The sequence below is a fragment of the Molothrus aeneus genome, chromosome 9 (assembly GCF_037042795.1).
Source record: "Molothrus aeneus isolate 106 chromosome 9, BPBGC_Maene_1.0, whole genome shotgun sequence".
NCBI lineage: Eukaryota > Metazoa > Chordata > Aves > Passeriformes > Icteridae > Molothrus > Molothrus aeneus.
The window spans coordinates 29,177,764-29,201,689 of record NC_089654.1 but is presented as its reverse complement, the minus strand read 5'-3'; the positions used below and the strand labels follow the sequence as shown (position 1 = coordinate 29,201,689).

At 48.4% G+C, this 23,926-nt stretch overlaps 1 protein-coding gene across 1 annotated transcript; it reads left to right on the top strand.

Moving 5' to 3' along the window:
* The first annotated feature begins 582 nt into the window (after positions 1–582).
* RXRG (retinoid X receptor gamma) lies at positions 583–23,926 on the top strand. The gene is made up of 10 exons (XM_066555664.1): positions 583–778; positions 12,049–12,290; positions 15,931–16,075; positions 16,683–16,862; positions 19,487–19,647; positions 20,730–20,859; positions 21,461–21,593; positions 22,303–22,394; positions 22,666–22,771; positions 23,474–23,926. The coding sequence occupies exons 1-10, from the start codon at positions 730–732 to the stop codon at positions 23,619–23,621; spliced, it is 1,386 nt and encodes a 461-aa protein (XP_066411761.1). The 5' UTR covers positions 583–729; the 3' UTR covers positions 23,622–23,926.

Here is a 23,926-nt window from a genome sequence, read left to right as displayed (position 1 = left end):
AGCAACCGGTTTAATGAGGCTTTTGGTGTGGTTTGCGTGTCTTTTGTGCTCCTTTGGGTGGGGCTGGGGATGGGAGCTGAGCTGCCAGCTCCGCTAGCCCCAGGAAGGTGTTGCTGGCCCTCAGCCTTGCATTTCCCAGGGGTGGCTGCAGCCCAGCACCGCAGGGCCGTGCCGTGGTTTCGGCAGCACAGCTGAGACAGGATCTGCTGTGGGATGCGGGGTGGATGTGCAGCTCCTCCTGGCCAGGGCTGCTCCTTTGCGTGGCCACAGAGACCCTGCACATGGCCGGAGCTGCTGGCACCGACGCTGGTGGAACAGCACATCACCCCCTCCTTCCCCACGATGCTCCTCCCCTGAACAACTTAACCTCTCCCCCTGCTCCCGATTCCCGATCCATACCGGAGCCGCCGTGCATTGATTGGCGTCTCCGCCGGGCGATTATGCTGCGTGCCCGGAGCGCCGGGAATTCGCGGGGAGCCGAGGCAGCCGAGCAGGGCAGCGGGCGCTGAGGAGCGGGGGAACGCGGGGGAACGCGGGGCTGGCCCGGGCCCGGCTGCGGCCGCGGCCGGCGTGAGGCGAGGATGGGCCCGCGGCGGGGGGAAGCTGCCCCGGCACCCTCCGAGAGCCCCCTCAGAGCCATGCCCCGGCCCCGGCTGCGCTCCGGGCGGCTTTGAAGTTTAGAGGAGGCACTTGTGTCGGGAAAGGCGAGCGATGAACTGAAGATTAAACATGTATGGGAATTATCCTCACTTCATTAAGTTTCCTGCGGGCTTTGGCAGTAAGTGTTTTACTTGCTTTTACTGGGTTAGGGGGAGGAACTGATCCCACGGTGGCGGCAAGGGGGGGTGTAAAGGGAATTTAAAAACGTGTTTAACCTAGCTGGGATGTGGCTGTAACCTGCGGTGCCCGTGTGCTTGTGATCGAAGCTGTCCTGTGGTTTTATGTGCTGTGAACTTCTGCACAGCCACACCAGGCTGCCTGAAATTCTGCAGGCTCCGCTTTGAAGTTTAGCGGATCGTTTGGGAAATGCGTGTTTGTGTCTGTGTGTGGTGGCGTGAATCTCTTCATTGTAAGAACATCAAACCGAGTAAGCATCTTTCCAATTTAATTTTTATTAACTTGTTTGAGGGGAGGGAAAAATTACTTTTCAAACCTGAAACACCTCCCGAGAAAACCTTAAGAGGGCTAATTCCTTGCTTTGCGGGGCTATCTCCTGCCCTTGTGACACAGATCCCACCATAATCGTGTGGAGCCGTGTCAGATTAGCCAGGGGAGGCTGCCCAGGAGGCTGTGACACCCCTGTGCCCACCGAGAGCGAGCCCTGGCTGCAGGAACCGCGGCTGCTCTCGGGAAATGCACTTTGGGATCACTCTTTATGTTTTATCTGAGGTTTTTCCCCTTGCCCTGACACAGGGGGAATGGGCTGAGGAGCTGTAGGTTGGAGAGCTCGGCTGCGAGGGGCTGGGAGCACTCACTATGGACTGCTGGAAGTACTGATGGAACAGAAAGTGCATGTGTGTGCAAAGTCTTGGTGCCTCTGGAAAGCTCCTTAAGTTGTTCCCAGCCCTTCAAGGTGGGGAAATGCTTCCAGGATTCGCTCTGTGTACATCAGCCTGGTATTTCTCTGCTGGAGAAGCAGTTCCTGCAGACATCACATTGCACATGGGATGTTCCCACTATGTGTGGGGTTTTTTCCCCTCCCTTTTTCACCAGATGCTCACCTCTGGTAATTCTCCAACTCCAGGAAAGTATTGCATCAAGTTATCCTCGAGTTTCACAATAGCTTGACTTTCCAAAATACCTTTTTAGGCTGTTTGTGCAGAAAGGGGATGGCTCGTTGGGAGAATCTATTGCTCACTGGTGGTTTTAAGGACCCAGCAAATTCAGCTGAACTCTCTCCTACTGCTGCAATAAGAACAAAACAATGAAAGTGTTATTTGTGTTTAATTTATTTCTATTACAAACTTGCAACAAACCAAAAGAAAAGTGACAGTCAAGCTGATCTTCATAGGAACCAGGCAGAGATCCCTGTAGGGACAAGGGTCACAACACTCAGCAGAGCCTTTGGGAGATTTCTAGGAGAGGAAATTGGTAATAGGAGCAGAGGGATTTCTGTTCCAGCAGTGAAGGTGAAGAGATTGCTCTCTAACAATTCAGTATATTGGGAGCTTAACTTCCATTTAAAGTATTAAACTGGGGTTTTAACCTGCTTCCAACTTGGTATTGGAAACAGAGGCGTTTTCTGTATGTGAATGCCTGGCAGAGATGCAAAAGCATTGGCCAAGTTTTGTTTGGGATGCTTTAAAACAGTCCCTCTGTCCTGTCTTGTGCTCCCTGGATGGAGTTTACCACTGCTGGCCACGCTCCCCTCAAAGCCAGAGGGCTTCCATGTCCCTGTGGCAGCTTGGTGAGGTGGCAGCTCCCTCTCCTTGGGTGAGGGGGATTCTGGCTGGCTGAGAAAGCAGTGCCTGTTTTGGCCAGACAGCTTTGAGCCTGTGTGAGAGGGCAGCCAGGCTTTGGAGGAGGAGGAGAGATGGTGATGACCACGGGTGGAAGGGATCTTCCACTGCCTTGGGTCCTCCCCACAAAGCCTGTGCAGGCAGCCTGCATCTCCATCAGGCCCACCATGTGTTCCTGGTGTTTACTGCTCCCCATCCTTGGAAAAGCCATGAAACTCTTCCTGGAACATCAGGGTGCCAGGGCAGTGTCCACACTAAGCTGTCAGCTTGTAGCATTCATTGCAGGGTGTTGCTGGAGGGGGAAGTTAAGGTGATGCAGGTTTTGCTGTTCTTCTTGCACTCAGATTTCCTTTAGCTCTGAAATTCTGGGCTTCAATTTCAGCATAATGGCAAAAAAAAAGGCATCTACTTGCTGTCTTTTTCTTTGCTTTCAGGTAGCTGTTGCATCTGCTTTACCTTAATTTTATCTGCATTCAGGTTAGAAATAAGGTGCATGTTTTTGATGGGGTGTGCAACGCTCATTTTGATCTTACACATCTGAATAGCGCCACCAAATTTGTCTGAGAAATACATCCACAACTTGGTCATAAGCACATGATTTGTGATGAGAAAAGGACAATCAGACTCCAAGGTGTCACAGATGAGTTTGTAGAATAGCAGGGAAAATGTTCAGATGAGTCACTCTCAGACATCTAAAGCAGGGGATGTGCTGGGCTACAGGAGCAAAGAAAGGAGCAATAAAAATGTGTTTTTAGTCTCCAGAAGGATGCATTTCACCCCGAGCCCAGCTCCCAGGGCAAGGAAAGATGCTGTGCTGGCTGTCCTCTCTCTCTGGGCACTCTCTGGCACCGTTGGTTGGGGACAAGAACTAACTTGGCTCCTCCACAAAGTCTCTTTTATTGGTACTCATGTAACTTGGCCTGTGGCCACACCACCTCCGGCTGCAATCTTGTCAGCTCTCCCAGGCAAAGCAGGGTTAGGCCAGGTCGTTTAGGGGATAGGGAGAGGAAAACCCACTTTGTGCTGGACTGGCTCTGCTGCCTGGCTGGCTGGCACCTTTTTCACATGTGATGGTCCCAGGTTTTGTGACCTGCAGGATGCTTTTTCCCCTGGATGTCATGGCTTGCTGTGTCCATTCCTGTAGTTGTGGATGTGAGGATGGAAAAGAGTCCTTTGACCCAGCAAAGGTGTGAGGAAATCCAGTGACTGGGTAACTCTGGTATCTAAGAAAATGAAACTTTAAATTTTGTGAAAATTTTTCTTTTAAAGCAGGAGACACCTGCCTTCAGTTGCCTGGGGCAACCACAGGTCTTGCAATCAGTGGGATCCGTTCTCCTGGGGACCTGTAGCCTCTCCACAAATTCAAAGACAACTGTAGGAATTTGTACATGTTTATTCCTGGTGGCTGCTGGCCAAGTGGGAAATCTGATCAAACAATCATGGGAAAAACCCTTCAGGCCTCAAATTCAACGACTTTTTCCTTTTTTTTTTGGAGACAAGGAGCTTTATCCAACTCTTGTGTGTTACTGTGGTCACCAGGGAGATGTGACACCTTGTTAGGGTGAGTAAATTTGGCTTGCAGTTCTGTTTTAATTACTTGATGTGTAGTTGCTAAAGGAGTCTTTCCCTGGTGCAGGCTCAGCAGCAGATGCTATTTGAGGTCTTGGCCTGATTGGACTGAAGTTGGACAGTGGGTCAATAGCTTAGTAAGTCCAAGGACATTTGGACACGACACACAGCTTCTTGTGGCCAGGTTTTGGATGGCCCCTGTTTGCAAGGGAGGTACAGGAGCATTACCAGAGAAGAGAGGAAGCAGCTCTTCCCACCACCTGGAGAGCTGAGGGAAACTTTCTGCTGCCCAATGTAGGTCCCTGATGGAGAAACCCCTGCTCCCATATGTGCCACTACAGCTCCTGAGAGTTTTCCTCCTCATTTTTAGTGCTCAGGGAAGGCTGCATTATTTATTGGCATGGAGTTGAGCAGGAAGATGGAAACACAGAGGTCACTGGACCTTAAAAGCAAGGCAAACCCACTAACCTTTCTGTGGGATATTAGCAGGGCAGTTTGTACTTTCTGTGGGAATCTGCTTGGATGGTTAAAAATATCCCCAGAAAGGGAAGAGTTTTTTTGTTCATCTTCTGTGTATTAAACAAAAACAACTTCTGCAGTGCCAGCAGCAGAACTTTGCTGGATTCCAGTTATGGTGGGTATCCTGCTACCATCACTGCAGCCACTTTCAGGAGTGTTTCAGGTATTTTCCCTTTCAAGGTCGTCCCCAAGGACGAGCTGTTTGCCAGGCTGCACCTCCCACGCACACTCGTGCTCCTCTCCTGAAATCAGCCCTTCTCTGCCTGTCTCTTCCCACTTCTAAGTGCTTTCTGATCTGCAGAGGATGAAGTATCTGCAAAGTCATGTGTCAGGCAGGGCAGCTCACACCTTTAAATGTTTGTGAACCTTTTCTCTGAAGCCTTGGGAGCATAAGTGTTTTTCATTGTTTGATGAGTTCCAGCTTTTGATTCTCTCTGATACTAAAAAGGAAACTGTGACTGTTGAGAGTATCATCATCTCTAGGCTTGCCAGGGCTCTTCAAGGATTGTTTTAGGCCTTAGATGAGCTCAGACCTCAGTGCTGAACATGGGTATTTCTCTCAAGGCTTTGCTGGGTTTTAGAGCTGAAGGAGCATTGTCCAAAACAAACCTGCAGCCTGTGGTGGTTAAACAGACAGTGTGTGCAGTACTTGGATGTTTCTGCTCTCTGCATTTTGATTCTTCTTTCTGCTCAGGTGTAACTGCTGAAGCTGGTGTTTGCTGCCATTATTTGTGTGAAAATCAAGACAGTTTTCTTGGTTGCAGCCTGGTTCCTTCTCTTCCTACTGCCTTCACCGAGATATTTGGGATCACTTGTGTGCTCCTGCAGAAGAGAAGTCTTTGTTTCCACACCTTCCTCAGCTTCACCTGTGAAGTGCTTGGAGCACAGAGGTGCATCCAAAGTGCCTTTATCACAAGCTCACCTTGATTCAGTTTCTCTGTGCTAGCCCAGACCTGGCTGTCTAGAGTTGGTGTGGTGGACCTGGAGCTTTTGTGCTCTGCAGGTGCATCTGTTGGACACCTACACATCTGCTGGGATGTAGATGGTGGTGTTCTACTGCTGATTGATGAGGCCATTCATGCAAGTTTCCTATCCCTGGATTAGGATTTTGTTAAAGTTGAAGATGAAGCACAGTTGGAGTGGAGTATCAAAGCTTTGTGTATTTGCTCAGTAGCTGGTGGGTGAGGGTAATGCTGTTGCTCATGTCCTCAAGGGCAGTAATTTCAAAATGCAGAGAACTGAGTATTTCTTGGGGTCTTTCTTCATTATTTTTCCTGATGTCAGCAGAGATGCTTAAACTGATATTAGATATGATCCTTATTCTGAATGCTGAAGCAACAATATGGACACTGTATTTGTGTGTGTGTGTGTGTGTACTTCAGCTGCTCCCTGCCACAAACAATGCTGTAATTTGCAGAGCCACTTCGAAACAGTCAAGCACCCAGAACCAAATTCTTCTTTCTTAAGCTTTGCCCCCTTCAAAGAGAAGGCTGGAGCGTGTGCTTCTGTTTAAGGCAGCTTGTGGAGAGTTGATGGAGGCACTGGGTTCTCTGGGCAGTGCATGTTTGCAGCAGAAGTACTGGAAAATCCACACAATCCTCCTGTCCTCCCTTCCCCTGCTCCTCCAGAGAGAAATAAATACAAAATTGAGCTGTCCTGGACTTGGACAGGAAACTCCCTGTATTGTATTAGTGGGGTGCCCCGTGGCAGGAAGGAATGATGCATCTGACTCCATGTTCTTAGAAGGTTAATTTATTATTTTATGATACTATGTTATAGAAAAGAATACTGTACTAAAGACTACAGAAAGGATACTTACAGAAGGCTAAAAAGATAATAATGAAAACTCGTGGCTCGACACAGCTTGACTGTAATTGGCCAATAAGTCAAAACAATTCACATGAAACCAACGAAACAATCTCCAAACACATTCAACATGTGAGCACAACACAGGAGAAGAAAATGAGATAAGAATTTGTTTTCCTTTTTCTCTGAGGCTTCTCAGCTTCCCAGGAGAAAATCCTGGGCAAAGAGATTTTTCAGAAAATATGATGGTGACATACCTGTCCAGGCATTAATTTGGAGAAGAGAACAGGGAAGAAGGACAAACAGCCCCACTTGTGGATCAGAAACAAGCCAATGGTGAATGCAGAGTGGGTGGTGAAAAGCAGCAGCCAGCCCTGATGCTCAGTGCAGGTCCCAGCTGGCCTTCCCCAGCTGTGTGGGGACATGGCCAGCGTGGTTGGTGCCCTGTGCTCGGGGCGTCCCCGTCCCTGCTGTCACCTTGCATTACCTGATGGACACTGCAGGCCTGGGTAAATGTCACCTGTGCCCCGTGCAGCGGGGGTGGCTGGCTGGGGCTGGCTGCAGGACTGACTCCTGGCTCCCCAGCCCACCCTGCTCCATCCCACAGCTGCTTCCCTGCTCCGGAGCAGCTCCTCCCCAGCTGCAGGAGCGATGGTGGTAGGATGGTCAGGATGGATGGAGAGCAGAGATCTCTGCAGCCAGGTCTGGAACTTGTGGGTTATTGCAAAGGGCCTGGGTGCAGGGCCCTGCTGGGAGCTGCCAGCCACAGCTCAGAGCAGGCCCCAGAAAAGTAAAGAGAGAGAAGGCAAGAGCGTGGTAAAGAGGATGAGAGAGAGCAAAAGAGTAAAAGAGAGTGAAGTTCCCCTTGCAATACCATAAATCTTCTGTGCTGAATATTCTAGTTCTCACTAACCAATCTAATACGAGATACAAATCCTATAGCATTTACATACAGCCTGTAAGAATCATTACATTACCATACTGTTTTACATTTTAAACCCTAAAACTCCTCTTTGGACCCCTTCTGCCAAGCCAGCAGGGTCTGCTCTGCCCCTTGGAGCTGTCTGCAAGCAGAGGGTGTTGTTTCATCAGAAGGGGATCACCTTCAGCTGGCCATGCCATTGTTTTCCAGTTGTTCAGTAACTGAGGAATCTCAAAGCTTGCTTTCATTTCAATCTCACTTAGAGTTTCTATATTCTCAAAATCTTTTGCCAAGCAATCATATTTGTAAGGCTTTCCTGTTTCATCTTCCCTAACATCTAGCCCTGTTCCACTGGCATTTGTCTGTCTCCCAGATGATGAGAGAAAATACCTGCACTAAAGCCATTCCATCCCAGTGAACCCAAGACCTTTCTGGGTTCTGCTGGGAGATATGGGACACAGACCATCAGTATATTCTTGCAAGTCATTTAATTTAATTATTTTCTTTCAAAACTTGGCTCTTTGCACAGTCCAAACCTCCCTGGCTTCTTTGAACTGAAACAAGTTTGAGTGTATTCAGCTGAGCGAATAATTAACCCCAGGGTCAAGGATGCTTTGGCTTGGCTCTTCCTGCACACCTTTCAGCCATGAAAATTGCTCCTCTCACAAGCTGATAGTCTGCTAACACTCATTTCTTATATCCCTCTCTGAGCACTCTAGCCTGAAAATGAGAAGCTGAGAGGAGGATTTTCCCCAGGTGCAGGAGAATGCATTTCTTCTGCTCCTGTGGTGGATGACTTAGCAGACTTATCCCAGAAAGGGACTGGAAGTCAAAGTTTTTTGTTGTTTGTGGGCTTTTTGTCATCATTGTTGTGCTTTTCTAGATGGGGGCTTTATTCCAATTTGTAACAGATGTATTAAGTTGTTGTTTGGTAAATGGAAAATAACACTGCTGGATTTGACCAAGGGTTTGTCAGAGCCTTGGCAGGACAGTGTAGCCAGACACTGTAAGAACAAGCATGTTAACTCTGGTTTGTGTCATCAGGTCCTGGCAAAGCCTGGCTTTACACCTCTGTGCTCTCCAGTAGGTATTTTCATTTATTCTTCTATCTCCACCAGCAAACACTCCTTTGTGCATTCACACTTCCTCTTTGGTATCTCATTGCTGGGATAACAGAGGTGTAACAGGGTAAAACCCTCCAGGCTTCCTGGCTTTGACCTTTGATCCCATCCTGGGGTCTAGGGGATCCCCCTGGGCACAGCCCTGAAACATTTTCCCCTTGGCAGGGTCACAGCCCACGGTGGGGCTTGGACTGGCCAGCAGCCTCCTGGTGGGAAAGCCTTGCTCTGGGTCCTTGTGCAGGCTGGAGCCTCTCTAATGGAGAAACTTGGCAGAGACAGCACTCCTGAAAGGTCTGGCATAAAAGCAAACAGTTAACTCTCCTGGGTGTCTTTCCTTATTGGTTTAAATCTTCTGCATGATACTTTCAAAATATGCCCTTTTCTGTGTTAATGGAAAAGGATGAAGAATCATTCTTCCTGCTCAGCTCTCCTAGTGTGATAGATCTCTGCCCAGGATCCCCTGCAATGACTTATTTTCCAAGCTGAGGAATCCTCAAAGGCAATGTTGTTTACCTAGTTATTTAAAGAGGCGTAAAAGCAAATTCTTTCTAGGTCTGTGCTGCAGCTGCTGGGGAGGACTGCATGTTGTGGTACCACAGGTGATGAAAAATGCATTTGATTTTCTCTGAAGCTGATAATGGCCCGAGTCAGGATGGTCCTTTTAAGCCCCAAGAAACATCTGAGGTGCCTGTGTGAGCTGAGTGCTTGCTTAGGTAAGGGAGGGTCCAGACAAACAGCACAGCTTCTGCCCAGTGCTAAAGGCACTCTGTCCCTGGGATGAAGGACTGGAGCACTTGGGATCCATTCCAAGGCAGGGATTTTGCTGTCTGCTAGCAGAAAACAGGCTGTGCGTGTCTCCCTGTTGGTGGCAGGGGGATGTGGGGTGACTCTGTGGCAGCAGGCAGAGCCCTGCTCCTGCCTCCAGAGCGCCTCGCTGCCTCTGAGGCTTCTGCTGTTGTCATTGAGCCGGCTTCCTCCTGCTGCACATCGCTTTCCCACCGGGAGAATTGATCCAAAAAGCCAAAGCAAGAATTGACAAAGACCTTTTCTCCCCCTCCCTCAGCAGAATTAAGTCTGAAGCGGGTTGATAACGGTGGATGGAGTCCTCCTTGACTCTGACAAATGTCTTTAATGTTATTCAGCAAGCTGACCTTTTCCCGTCTTTATTGTGCATCTTCCCTTTGAATCAGATTTGATTGTTACTTCAGGTAGAATAACAAACACTGTCACGTAAATAACTTTGCAGTAATGTTAAAAAGAGGGAAAAAACCACAAACAAACAAAACACCCAAGCGCTGCCTTACTTGCAAATGCAAGGGGAGAATGTATCCTCTGTGCCAGCCATGAAAAAGCAGCTGTGTGACCTTCCCACACAACATCTTTGCCTTGCTACTCCAGGGAATCATCTCCTGTGTTGAAAAACCAACAGAGAAATAATGGTTCACAGAAATGTTAATGACAGCTAATGCTAACTAGGGCTGGTAAATTCTAAGGGAGGGAGAAAAGGTCATGGAAATCCTTAAAATGCACCTAGATGCATGACCCATTGGGACTAGTGGGCATTTGATGACTGAATATTTGAGTATGGTCCTACAGAAGACAGTATTTAGGCCTTGGCTGAGCTGTTCAGCCTCAGAGTCTGCCCTGAAGTGGCAATGATCAGGGTTATATTGTTTTTTACACCACCTCTTCCTCAGCAGGGTTCAGGGCAGACTGATCTTGTGTGGCTCAGCTTGGTGATGTGCGCTGCAGCTCTTCAGCGTGGAGGGAGGAAACTCTCTGTCCTTGTAGCTGTGAGGGTGCCCTGGCACTTCTGCGTGGCCAAAGTCTCTGCTCTGATTGTACAGATGAGGAAAAGTAAAGGACAAATTGTTTTGGGGCTGCCTTGCCCTGAAACTTGCATTGCAAGCGTGTCATGAGGCATTCCTGGCTTGCTCCAGCTGCTATGGAAGATGCTGGCACCCAGCTTTGGGAGTGAACATGGGAAAAGGCACAGTGGAGACACAGTGGGTGGGGAGGGGGAAAACTGAGCCATGGGAGCACAAGGCCAGAGCCACCTCAAGGAGCAGGAATGCTTCATCATAAGACTTGTGGAACATTCAGAGTTTCCAGGCTGGCTGGTGAGGATTTCAGAGTTTCAGAAGTGTGCTGTCCCTAGAGCTGGCTTGGACAAAAGAAATGGGACCTCAAGGAAGAGTTCAGAGCAAACTGAAAATCAGCCTGAGGCAGGCAGGCAGTGGTGCCTTCCTCCAAGTCTGCTGAGGCACTGAAGTGGAAAAGGAGTATTTTGTTATTAAGCATTATCTCCACAATAATTTTTGTTGCTGTATATTGCGGATTCTTTCGTTTCTTTCTTCTGCCAAGGTGGGGATCAAATGTGTGAGATGGTATTTCTTGTTTCAACTCAAATGTTTTTTAGTTCTTATTTATATTATAATCTCAAAAACTGTGAGTTTTACAGCACTTCACTCTAACAAGCTAAACATGGAGTTGTATTTCTTTCTCTACAAAGCCTTTTAAGGATAAACTGTCTAATTAAGAAATGACAATTATTTGTACTTTTAACTCAATAACTAATTACCCGTGACTCGCAATGCAGATGTTTAATTTTTTATATATATCTATATTTAAAAATATTATTATTATTATTAAATATATATTACAATATATATAATAAAATACTGCTCAAACTCATGAAGAAGAAGGTAAAGGAGAAGGACTATTTTTTACTCTAAAGCTTCTTGTTTTATATATTCTATATTAAAAAATTATATATATTATATTATATATAATTATATATAATATATTATATATAATTATATTATATATTATTATATATAATATATATAATATATTATATATATATTATATATATTCTATATTCTAAAACTTTAAACTCCAAGTTTTCTACTATGTGATATTACACACTTCTATTCAAACTACACACTCATAATCTTAGTTTTAATCATTTAATTTTGGAAGTCTTCTCTGTGGTCTCAGGTTAAATGTAGTATTTTCTTGGGGAGTCAGCACAGAAAGTCTCAAATCCTCAGTAACCAGTGTTCCAACAGTATATAACTGACTTTCCTGTACTATAACCAACATTTTGTTCTTTTCTCTTTACAGTGTGCTTTGCTGCTTGGTTTTGAGGCTGGGCTGGCATTTTAAGCTGACACAACCTGTGGTATATTGGTCCCCTGTGGCAGGAAGGAAATGATGAATTTGACTCCATGTTAAGGCTAATTTATTATTTTATGATCTATATTATATTAAAGAATGCTATACTAAAACTATACTAAAAAAATAGAGAAAGGATACTTACAGAAGGCTAGAAAATAATAATGAAAAACTTGTGATCTCTTCCAGAGTCCCAACACAGCTAGACCATGATTGGTCATTAAGTCAAAACAATTCACATGAAACCAATGAAACAATCACCTGTTGGATAAACAATCTCCAATCACATTCCAAAGCAGCAAAACACAGGAGAAGCAAATCAGATAACTATTGTTTGCCTTTTTCTCTGAGGCTCCTCAGCTTCCCAGGAGAAGAAATCCCAGCGCAGGGATTTTCCCAGGAAATCTGATGATGACAACAACAAGGCTGGGCAGCCGGTGGCTGTTTCACTCCATCTCTCCGTTTCTCCCTGCAGATTCCCCGGTGCACGCCAGCTCCACGTCGGTGAGCCTGTCCTCGGGGCTCTCCACGGGGAGCCCGGTGGTGGAGGGGCCCCCCAGCTTCCTGGAGCCCCCCGGGAGCGTGGCGCGGGCGCTGCCGGCGCCCATGAGCGCCCTGGGCTCGCCCTACAGGGTCATCACCTCCTCCCTGGGCTCGCACCCCGTCGCTCTGTCCTCCGCCCCTGGCGTGAATTTCGTGGCACACGCCAGCCCACAGGTGGGGATGCGATGCTTTCCTTGCTACAGTTCGGTGTTCAGGATGGGTGAAGTCCCAAAAGTTGAGGGAGAGGGTTGGGTGGTGGGGAGTTTGGCCATTCAGACCTCAGCTGGAAAGAATATTTTCTAGCACGTGAATCTGCATTAATCAGCCTTGCACAGACACGCAGGCCACACCAGTTTTAAAATACCCTACAGGATTCTTGGGTTTCTGTGGTTGAAATGGCTCTCGAGGTATTAGAAAGTCTTTGGTTCTGCTTTTCAAGGTTGTTTATTTTCTCTTATCTGTTACATTCTTTCTCTGACCTGCTGAGATCTGTCCAGTTGTGGCACACTGACTGCCCTTGGGATGTTAACTTTTTATACTTTTTATACTTAGTTTTTATACTAAGAACTACATGTACTTTATTTACAATAATTTTCCAATACCTATCATCTATGTTAGACAGTCTGTCTCTACTCTAAACCAATCCAAAAGTCTTACCATCACAGCAGAAGATGGAGGACAAGAAGGAGAAAAAGAAGAAGAAGAAGGACAGGACACGCCCAGATTCTTCCATCTTGCCTCTTGAACCCCCATTCTAAATCCCCAAATTCTACATTTTCACCCTCTGACAAATTCACTATCATTCTACTCAAACTCTTGTGCCTTGTAAATCTTCAACAAAGTTGGTAATTGTTTCCATGGGCTAAAATCAAAGGCACAGGTGTTTTTGACTCTGTGCCAAGGTCTCTGAGCCCCTTGCCAGGGTCTGGAATCACCCAGGGCAGCCAGAGCAATGTCCTGGGTTCCAACACAGAATGAGGGAAGAGAGCTAATTTCCAGTTTTGTTCTTGCTGTGGGTGCAGTCCAGCTCCCCTCTGCTGCAGTGTATAATTACTGTACATGGAAACAGGATAGCCAAGGGCTGCAGCATGTGAAACATTGCCCTTCCTCCTGCAAAAGGATATCTGCTTCATTCGGTTATCTGGAAAGGAGACAGACTTTCTAGGGAGAGACAAATGTTAATGCTAAATGCCAGCCACCTACTGTGGCTGGCATATCAGCTTGGCCTGAAGCAAAATGAAGCACTCCCATCCTTACTGCCTGTGCTCACGTGGGTGCTGAGGTTTCCTTTCCAGACAGGTGTTAGGGCTGGTGCCTCCCCAGAGCCATGGGAGGGCTGGGAGCCTCCCAGGGTGGCTCTGTGGGATGGAGACATGCTGCTCCAAAAGCCTGGCACTGCCTCCTGCATTTCTGGTGGCAGTGTGGCATCTTGACAGAGAGCTGAAATGTTCTGGGCATCCAGATGTAAGTGAAAATTCTGCCTCTTAGGAGTGAGATTTTGTGTTTTATTAGTGGGACCTGAAGGTGGGAAGTGCTCAGAAGCCTCATGGCTCCTGCTGAGGAAAAAGCAAGGAGGTGGTCCCTGGTTCTCTGTCCCATACCCTGCTGCTACTCCTTGGAATGCCTGAACCTCTTCATAGTGCCTGGAAGGCTGGGAGAGGATGGCATGAGCTGAAGAGCTCTGAAAGAGGATGAGGTTTGGCTTACCTTTCCCCAGCATCTTCAACTCCTGTGTGGGCCTCAGCTGTCAGCAGTGGGAATGCTGGAGGATCCCTCCTCCCCTTGCAGCACCCAGCTGTTCCCCATGGATCTGATGGTATTTGTGCCCCTGACATCGAGGACAGGAGGGTTGGACAGGAAATTGTGGCAGCACTGGCTGGTTGGAAGCCTTTCCTTTGGGACTGGGGATGCTCTGGGAAGTGGTTTCCCCAGCCTGGGCCCTGTGCCAAGTTCCCAGATCTGAGGAGAAGGTTCCATTTGTGTTGCCTCTAATGCAAGGAGACAGCTGGGCCCTGGGGATTCAGCAGGGAGGCAGCTAATGGATTTGGGTTCAAGCAGTTGTCCCAGATACCATCCATGATTGCACTTCACCTGCAAGAGTCAAGCTCTAAGGACACTGATGGATAAAACTGCCCTGTGTGTCCCCCTCCCCTGTACCCTCTCTCCCTTTTATTCTTTCAAAGTGTAGACAGGGAGGAAGAAAAGGTGGTACCCGAGTTCTGAGTAACATTTTAAACCATAAAAAGTTCCTCCTGGCTCAGCATTTTGCCAAGATGATGGACACTTGTGGGGAGGAAGGGGTTTATTTCTCCTTTCCTTAGCCTGGATTTTGAAGCATAAGGATTTACAGTTGCCAGTGCCTGGTTTGAGTCTCTGCTGGGGAGATCAAACCTCTGTTCCTCTGGGCAATTTTTCCCAATACACTTATATGTCCTAGTGGAGCAAAACAACTTGGCTCCTGATTTTTGCTGGATAATTTTTATTTTCCATGTTATTAAACCTTTGAAGCTTTGAAAAGGAAGGGATAGCAGTGAGGAAAGATAAGAACAAGCTTCACCTTTTTTATTTTTCTAATGACAAGTCCAAAAATTCAAATGGGATGAACCCTTGTTCTTTACTGAAATTTACTGTGGAAATTACCACTTTTTTTTGTGAGAAATGTACAGTTTCTTGGAGCAAATGGAGAACTTTCAGCAACATGCATGAAATCTACTGTTTTAAATGTTACACAGATTGTAATGAAGGCTTGAGCTGGGTCTTCATCCAAACCATTGTTTTCTATGCCTGCTTCTGCCTTCTTTGAGCTGATAAATTGGTACAACTGTTCCATACAAACCCAGGGATGGAACAGCCATCCCCAGCCCTCAACCCACAGCAGTGGGGAAGGTGATTTGGTGGTGGATGGTGGGCTTGGAGAGAGATTGCTCTGCCCAGACAGCTTTTGACAAGACGTGCTCAATGGCCCTTAACCCTCCCTGCCCTGCCTGACGTGGCTCCAAAGCAAACAGCAATAAAAGGAAGCCCTGGGCAATGTCAGGCTTTGGTCTCTAATCAATGTGGGTTTGTAACCTTTAACTTCAGCAGCCAGGAGCAGCTCCTGGGGATCTCAGCTAGGGGCTCTGCATCATTTGCCTGCATCTCACAGCTGCTGATTTTTAGATGCTCAGCCTGATCTCTTTTGTTTGTTTGTTTGTTTGTTTGTTTGTTTGTTTGTTTTAATAATCTGGTAACACCAAATCTGCCATCTGTGATAGTGTTTGGGAACCTAAGTCCCAGAGAGTCACCAAATGGCCATGTGTTCATGTGTATATGCAGATACTATGAATCAGGGTAGATAACCCACTAATTTTTATTTATTTTTTCTTTTTTAAGCACCATTACAGCTTCCCTAGGCATGCAGCAGTGCAGGTTTGATTGTAACAAATCACCTGTCTGCAGAGCTCTGCTTTACTAACCTGTTAGTGCTTGTGGCTGCCAGCAGCCAGCAATCAGCATCCTCTAATGAAGCAGCCAGGATCCCACCAGCCTCATGGCTTGGAGGCTGTAACTGAGCAGCTGAGGTTAGTGCCTGCCCTTTTCCAGCTCTGCTTAGTCCTGGCTTTGGTTACAACATCAGGCAGTGTCTACTTTAGTGCCTGCTTAAACCCCTCCTGCTGGATTCAGCAGGGATGTCTATCTGCCCAGGGCAGCCCCATGGGGAAAAGCTTGTGGGACAAGCCTGGCAGGAGCAGCAAGGGAAGGGTCAGCTCCATTTGGGGATGGTTTCACTGAGATGTGAGTCTCTCCTCTCTAACCTGTCTTGTGGTTTCTGCAGCTCAATGTCCTGAACAATGTCAGCAGCTCGGAGGATGTCAAGCCCTTGCCGGGTCTCCCAGGGATAGGGAACATGAATTATCCATCCACAAGCCCAGGATCCCTAGCCAAACACATCTGTGCCATCTGTGGGGACAGGTCCTCAGGTAGGAGGCTTTCTCTCTTGGGGAAGGCTTTGTGCAGTGAGAACTCTCCTGGTGCTCCTGTGCAGCACTGAGCAGTGTGGAGGCTGCTGGGGCCACACTGCCATGGCAAGCTCATGGCTGGGCCTGGCTGGCTGTGTTGCAGATTAGTGCCCAAAAGTGAGCAAACCTAAACACTGTGCTCTTCTCCCTCGTGTGTGTAACCTCATTTTACCTTCTGTCCCTGTTTACCAAAGCTAAATCTACCAAAATCTCTGTGTTCCCATCTCCCTGTGCTTTGTGTCAGCTGGGCTCTGGCTGTGTCTGGGTTTTCTGTCATACCCCAGTGAGCCTTGCAAGCCCTCTCCATATCAGTGCACCCCTTTTGCTGCCTGTAGCTGTTGTGCAGCTCAGATGCTCCACATCACTCCACTGGCATGCAGCCCCTCCTTATTCCAGGAAAACAGTGGTCCTGTGGTTTGACTGCTGCTGCTAAGACTCAACTGAAGCCAGTTCAGGCCTGCCAAGGTGATAGCCTGCAGTTTTTCCACCTTTGGATTTGCTTTGAGCTCCTCCATGCTGGAAGGAAAGGCCAAAACCTGCCTGCCCAGCCATTCCTTTGCCTCCCCAGGGAAGCACTATGGGGTGTACAGCTGTGAGGGCTGCAAAGGCTTCTTCAAGAGGACCATCAGGAAGGATCTGATCTACACCTGCCGGGATAACAAGGACTGCCTGATCGACAAGCGCCAGCGCAACCGCTGCCAGTACTGCCGCTACCAGAAGTGCCTCGCCATGGGGATGAAGAGGGAAGGTAGGGCTGCTTGGAGCAATGGCATTGGAGACATTTTCCTCCCTTCATTAGGATAAATCAGGCTCTTCGTGGCCCTCCAAGGCTGGTGCATTCCAAAAGCCCCCACTGAGGGCATCAGGGGGTTTTGGACCTCATTACACAAAGGAAATGAGAATCGTGGTTTAGGTTGGAAAAGAGTTTTAAGATCAAGTGGAACCATTGGCCCATCAATGCAGATTGCACCACTAAACCCTGTCCCTAAGTGCCACATCTACCTGTCCTTTAAATACCTCTGGGATGGTGACTCAGCCACCTCCCTGAGCAGCCTGTTCCCATGTTGGACAGGGTGCAAAAAATTCTTCCTTCTGTGAAGACTTTTTTCCTAATAAAGGCCAATAAGGGAAGAGATTGATGGGGAAGCTGTTACAGTGTATTTTTCTTCTCACCTAATCACACACACTGGTGAGTATCAAAGCTTTTAACTGATTCTGACCCAACCTTGCCTCTAGTTAGTGACTCTTAATGGCTTGGACCCTTTGGAAACCTTTAAACCTCTGCTGGGACCCAGCAGTGAGGGGTCCTGCAGACTTCTTGCCTCCTTTGTGAAGAGCAGCTTCCATTTTTTTGTTTTTAATTTGCTGACTTCATTTGTCACCACCTAATTCTTGTACTGGAGGATAAGGGTGAATGATTTATTTCTATCTCTCATTTTATAGTTCTCTGTCATTTCCCCTCTGTTATTTCCATTCACCTGCTGAGCTGGATTGTCTCCCAAATTATCCTAACAGATGCAAGGTCAGGAAGTGACAACCAACACAGCATTTAAGCTCCTTTTTTCTAAGATAAAGTAACAGAGCTGCCCAGGGAAGTAGCTGTAACACTGGTCATGAGCTGATCCTCATCCTGCAGCATCACCAAAGCTGTGCTGCCTCAGCCTCACAGGGCAGCAGGGGACTGCACAATGCCAGGCTGGAATCAAAAACTTAATCCCAGGCATAGCTCCCTCTTCCAGCCAGGTGCAAAGTGGTCCAGAGAACCAGGGTGTTAGCACAACTTCCTTTTGCAGAGAGTGAAAATTTAAACCCCAGGATCTTGGTGGATCCTGTGGGAGTTTGGCTGCAGCAATCACAGGGGCTTTTTGGGAGCTGCAGAAACTGGGGACAGAGTGCAGCTTGAGTTCAGGGGCTGAGCGATGGGACTGATATTTCCTTGCCATGTTCTTTCTTCCACTAAGACTTTGGTGACTTCAGAAACACTTGCATGGCTTTTCCTGTCCATTGCTCTGAAGAGCACAAATGTTCCCCCCAGCAGGCTGGCAGATACTTGTGTCCTGTGTTGCCCTCCCTCACAAGCACCAGGCTGGATGCCCCACTGATCCATCTCCTTGGGTGCTGCCACTTCACCCCAGCAGTGAACTAAACAAATATAATGCCTGCTGGTCAGTTCTTAAGCAGGATTGTTGTATTTCCCTTTGGGATTTCATAAAATAAAAAGTGTACCCAGGACTTTTGTTGCACACAAGGTACACAGGTCCTACACTGGCCTGTCTTACACACACTGCAGCTTTGGTAGTTAAAAACTGAGCTTTGGAGAGAATGTCATGACTCTGTGCCTTCTTTAGAAAACATACAAAGAGGGGTGAAGGGAGTGAAGGTGTTGGGGTACTGATGTAGGAGGAACTTTCTAGTGGGAGAGGTGATGCCAGGGCTGGGCCAGACTGGGTAGGATTTTGCTCAGGAATGAGACAAGCAGCAGGTGTGAATCCAGCTGGGGGTTTGGGACTGTCTAGCCCTGCTGCTGGATGCTCTGGCTGCTGTGGGATTGTTGAAAACATACTGGGACTGTTGGAAGCATGCTGAGAGCACAAAAAGCCTGTGAGTGCAAGAGTGCTGTGAGTGCTGCCTCCTCCAGCACCCAGTGACAGCCGAGCCCAGGCTGCCACCTGGAGGCATCAACTCCTCTTCCCTCTGTTCTGGAGCTTCATACTTTGGAAATCACAATCTTTGGTCAAATTTGGAGGCTACTGGTCTGCAGCAACCTCAGAGTTCTTGATGTGGGAGAAGCCATTTTAATGGGTGAACATCTGAAATACCCATTTATTGTAAAATGCAGGTCCACTGATGAGGGGAGAGAATGATGCATCTGACTCCATGCTCTCAGAAGGCTAATTTATTACTTTATTATACTATATTTTATTAAAGAATATTATACTATACTATAAAGAATACAGAAAGGATACTTACAGAATGCTAAAAAGATAATAATGAAAACTCCTGACTCTCTCCAGAGTCCTGACACAGCTTGGCCCTGATTGGCCAAAGAATGAGAACAACTCACAGCAGAATCCAATGGAACAATCACCTGTGGGTAAACAATCTCCAAACACATTCCACACCAGCACAACACAGGAGAAGCAAATGAGATAAGAATAGTTTCCCTTTTCTCTGAGGCCACTCTCGCTGCCTTTCAGCTTCCCAGGAGCAAAACCCTGGGTGAAGGAATTTTTTCAGAGAATGTGAATGCCACCCCCATTTATTTTCTGTTGTCCCCTGCTTGAGGGGGTTTCCATAATCCCACCTGTGGGGACCCCCTGTGAGCAGGTGAGCGTTGCTGTGGCTGTAGAGAGCCGTGTTTGTGTCCCACAGCTGTGCAGGAGGAGAGGCAGAGGAGCAGGGAGCGCAGTGAGACCGAGGCCGAGTCCACGAGCAGTGGCAGTGAGGACATGCCCGTGGAGAGGATCCTGGAAGCTGAGCTGGCAGTGGAGCCCAAAACAGAGGCCTACAGTGACATGGGCACTGAGAGCTCGGTAAGAGCCCCTGGCAGCACCTGCAGCCAGAGGTCGGAGCTGGGATTTGAGCAGATAAGCACCATGTGAACAACAAGCATTGTACCAAGGGGGTTTTGCTCCACTGCACCTAAAAATCACCAACAGTTTCTCTTTTGGAGATAATCTGAATGACAACTATATGTTATTTTCCAAGCATTTTTTCCCCAGTCTTTTTTTAGTTTCAATGAGGAATCTGGATGCTGGAGAGCCTGAGCCCTGTGCTGGCTTTCACGTGTGCATAGCCCTGAACACTTCTTGTCTGCCCCTGGCTGGGGTGGAGCTGAACACAGCAGGTTTACTGCTGTGGTTTTACTGGTTTGGATGGAACTGGTGCTCATGCCTGTTCAGGAGCTGCTCCCTGGCTTTTGGATATGCCCTGGGGAGCAGGACTGGAGCCAGCCACAAGGGACTTGCTTTGCAAAGGGGTAACAAGCAAACAGAAGAGTCTAGCAACCAGCTTGATGCCTTAGGATTAAGCTTTTATATTTTTCAAATCCTATACTGCTTTAGTGTATAACTCTAAATTCCATAGAGAGTGTCAGCTACTGTCTTCACATTTTGGTCAGACAAAACAACACCTCTGGGCCTGAAACTCAAAGACATCCTACTGCCTCAGGGCCCAAAGAGTGTAAACAAAAGTGAAATGGGGGAAAGCAAACTGAGGGAATATGACTTCATTACGTGAAGCTGTAATTGGAGGATTAACCCCTGATATGGAAATGGACCAAACTTATAATTGTTGGAAAAACTTAGCATTGTCCATCTTGGGTGTAGCCCCTCTTTTGACTGCCCAAGGTGTGCCTATTGAAGACCTTCAATAAATACTTGCTTTTATCCTCTTAATCTGGTCTAGCCTCTGTTCTAGGTGGTCACTCCAAGGCATCAAGCTGACTTGGCTGGCTGCAGAGGGGACAGTGGTAACAAATACCTGCTCTTCCCAACAGCACCCACCTGAGATTATTGTTAGTTTGGGTGACTCCATTGTGATTATCAAAGACTTTCCATTGATGAATTCTCCTCTTTTCCTCTGCTCTTTTCCTTTTGGTACCCCTCTCTGTTAGACGAATGACCCTGTCACCAACATCTGCCATGCTGCTGACAAGCAGCTCTTCACTCTGGTCGAGTGGGCCAAGCGCATCCCCCACTTCTCCGACCTGACGCTGGAAGACCAAGTCATTCTCCTCCGGGCAGGTAGTGTCCCCCACCTGGGGCTGTCCCTGCTGCCCCTGTCCCTTCTCTGGGCTGTGTGAGAGCCAGCTAGGCTGGGTGGTGAATGTGCAATCCTGAGCCAATCCATTCCTGCATGTCCCATTCTGAGACATGATGAGAGGTTGGCGGAGGCTGTGGATGGGATACTAGAGTCTGTTGTTTGTACAGAGATTGGAATTGCTAGGGCTAGGAATATGTTTTTTAGGTAGAAAATCCAAAATATATTCCCCGTTTTCTTTTTTGTGATTTTAATTGTTTTCCCTTTGAGCCAGTTTCTGCTCCTTGCTTGCTGCTAGTCAGGGTCACTGAATCATAGAATATCCTGAGCTGGAAGGAACCTGCAAGAATCATCAAAGTCCAACTCCTGGCCCTGCCCAGAACAACCCCAAGAATCACACCAAGCATTTTCCAAATATTTCCAAAGGATTTCCCACCTCTTGCAAGGGGTGCAGCTGGTACCTGGGGTGCCAACTCTCCCCTGAGTTTAATCCAAAGCCAGCAGGGAGAAACCAGCTCTGCTGCTCTGTGTGGAACTGCTTTGTGGCTGGACTGCCTGACGTGTCCTGCCCTCCTGTGCTTGCAGGCTGGAATGAGCTGCTCATTGCCTCTTTCTCCCATCGCTCTGTGTCGGTGCAGGATGGGATCCTGCTGGCCACGGGCCTGCATGTGCACCGCAGCAGCGCCCACAGCGCTGGCGTGGGCTCCATCTTTGACAGGTACGTGGCTGCCATCCCCCAGCAGGGCTGGCCAGGCTGGCTCTGCCTTCCCCTCTCAGTGGGAAACATGTCCTTAAGGGGAACTGGAGCAAAGCCTTTGTGGTTTGGGGCAGAAGTAGCTTGGAATGAGCAGGGGATGTTTGACTGACTTAAAAAAAAAACAAGAATGGGGTGAAAGCACAGTGGGAAGGGATTTGCAGAAGCAGATGTTGGGTTGGGTGTGCAGGGGGAGGAATGCTTCTGTCTAGAGAGTTCGCTGTGGCTGTATCTAGGCCTAATATTGCTCACCAAGGACTTTAGATGGCAAAGCCTTCAACCCCAACTTGCTTGTGTAACAAGTGCATGCATATTGTCCCTGCCATGCCTGCTCCCTGCCTGGCAGGACACTGCCTCACCACTCCTTCATACCTGGCACATGTAAGGACAGTGCCCATGTTTTGCACCACACAGCGAAAAGTGGAGAAAACCCATGTGGTTTTCCTTGAGTGAGTGCAAATTGGGAGTGCTGTGTGCTGAACAAAGCGAGAACAGGAGCAAATTTGATGCTCAGGATGTTGCTGATGCACTTGTAGAACAGCAGCGTGGGGCATGGCTGTGCCTCAAAGATGCCTCTCTTCCTGCAGAGAAGAATTGAGGGTATTCCCAGTGCCTATTTTCAGTGGAGAAACTGGTCTCTGATTGTCTGCTCACCCATGTTCCCCACATGCAGGGTTTTGACAGAGCTGGTGTCCAAAATGAAAGACATGCAGATGGATAAGTCGGAGCTGGGGTGCCTGCGAGCCATTGTCCTGTTTAACCCAGGTAAGCCCGAGGCTGGGGACAGTCCCAGGTGACAAGCACTCCCTCTGGGCCACAGCAGGGCACTGTGACAGTGAACATCAAGGCTGCAGACAGATTTCATGCTTTGGGTTGGAAGGTTCCTTGAGGATCATATCATTCCACCCCCCTGCAATGGGCAGGGACAGCTCCCAGCAGACCAACATTTGTCCCAGTCCTCTCCTGCCCGTGCACACAGTGCAAGGACCCCCTCTGCAGAGATCCTTTCCCCACCTGTATTTCCTCCCCTGACCAGATGCCAAGGGTTTGTCCAGCCCCTCAGAAGTGGAATCTCTGCGGGAGAAGGTCTATGCCACGCTGGAAGCCTACACGAAGCAGAAGTACCCCGAGCAGCCAGGGCGGTGAGTGCCCCCGGCAGGGCAGCGGGATGCCCACCCTGCAGAGAGGAGCCTGGCTGTGCTGGCTCTGCCTGAGCAGCACTGCCCAAATCCCCAGCCCTGAGGGTGCCGTGGAGATGGAATTCTGTTGCTTTCCAATCCAATCCTACCCTCTGCTGGCCGAGCTCTTGAAGCACCGGCAGCCGGATTGGTGCCGGCGGGATCTTCTGCTGGTCTTGGCTCTGGCTGTCGCCACAGACACTGCCAGTGGGCTCTGGCTGTCACCACAGACACTGCCAGTGGGCTCTGGGCAGGGGGAACAGGGAACAGGCTGCCAGCTGCACCCCCTTCCAGCTGTGCCTCCAAACCAGAGGCAGTGCCTGGCAGCTGAGGGGTGCACACCCTCTGGGAGCCTGGGGAGTTTTTGAAGGTAGATTTAAATGGTACCATGGAGATACAGGTTGTGTTAAGATGTTCAAATCTGGATGTATCTTTTTTTTTTGTTTGCTTTCTTTTAAGTTTAAAAAATGCCGAATTCCATTTTGGAAAGCTACATATTCCCACCATACGAGACAACAAATGCTTATATTGAAAGCTTAAGGGAATCTAAGTCTGAGAATGCCCCAAAGCATTTTTGGGGGAGAATCTGGGCTGGTGCAGGTTTGGAAACAGGTGGGAGAGGGCAGGCAGTGCCTCCCTTGTGCCTCTGACTCTGCTCTTTCCCAGGTTTGCCAAGCTCCTCCTGCGCCTGCCGGCACTGCGCTCCATCGGGCTGAAGTGCCTGGAGCACCTCTTCTTCTTCAAGCTGATTGGAGACACCCCCATTGACACCTTTCTCATGGAGATGCTGGAGACACCCCTGCAGGTCACTTGAGGGTCTGTCTGGCCAGAGCCTGGCCCCCCTGTGCCCCTGCAGAGCCTCCTGCCCCTGTGCTCTGAGCCTGTGAGAGCTCCAGAGCTGTCCTTGGCCCTCCGCTCCTCCTCGCTGGGATTGTGGTTTTGGACAGCTGTAAATCACCCCCTCGAGCCCTCCCTGGCCTGTCTGGAGGGGTCACAGATCCTCTACCCAGCTAACCACCCCCCTGCCCCCCTGTACAGATAATTGCTTTAAATTATTTTTTCATTCTCAATAAAAGTCAACAAAACAAATAAAATATTACGAGTGAGGCACTGATTGGA

Excerpts from the sequence above, each read along its gene's own strand:
- RXRG (XM_066555664.1), top strand. The coding sequence starts at position 730 with ATGTATGGGAATTATCCTCACTTCATTAAGTTTCCTGCGGGCTTTGGC. Across the intron at positions 16,076-16,682 it reads CTGTGGGGACAGGTCCTCAG|GGAAGCACTATGGGGTGTAC; the intron begins GTAGGAGGCTTT and ends TTGCCTCCCCAG. Across the intron at positions 16,863-19,486 it reads CATGGGGATGAAGAGGGAAG|CTGTGCAGGAGGAGAGGCAG; the intron begins GTAGGGCTGCTT and ends TGTGTCCCACAG.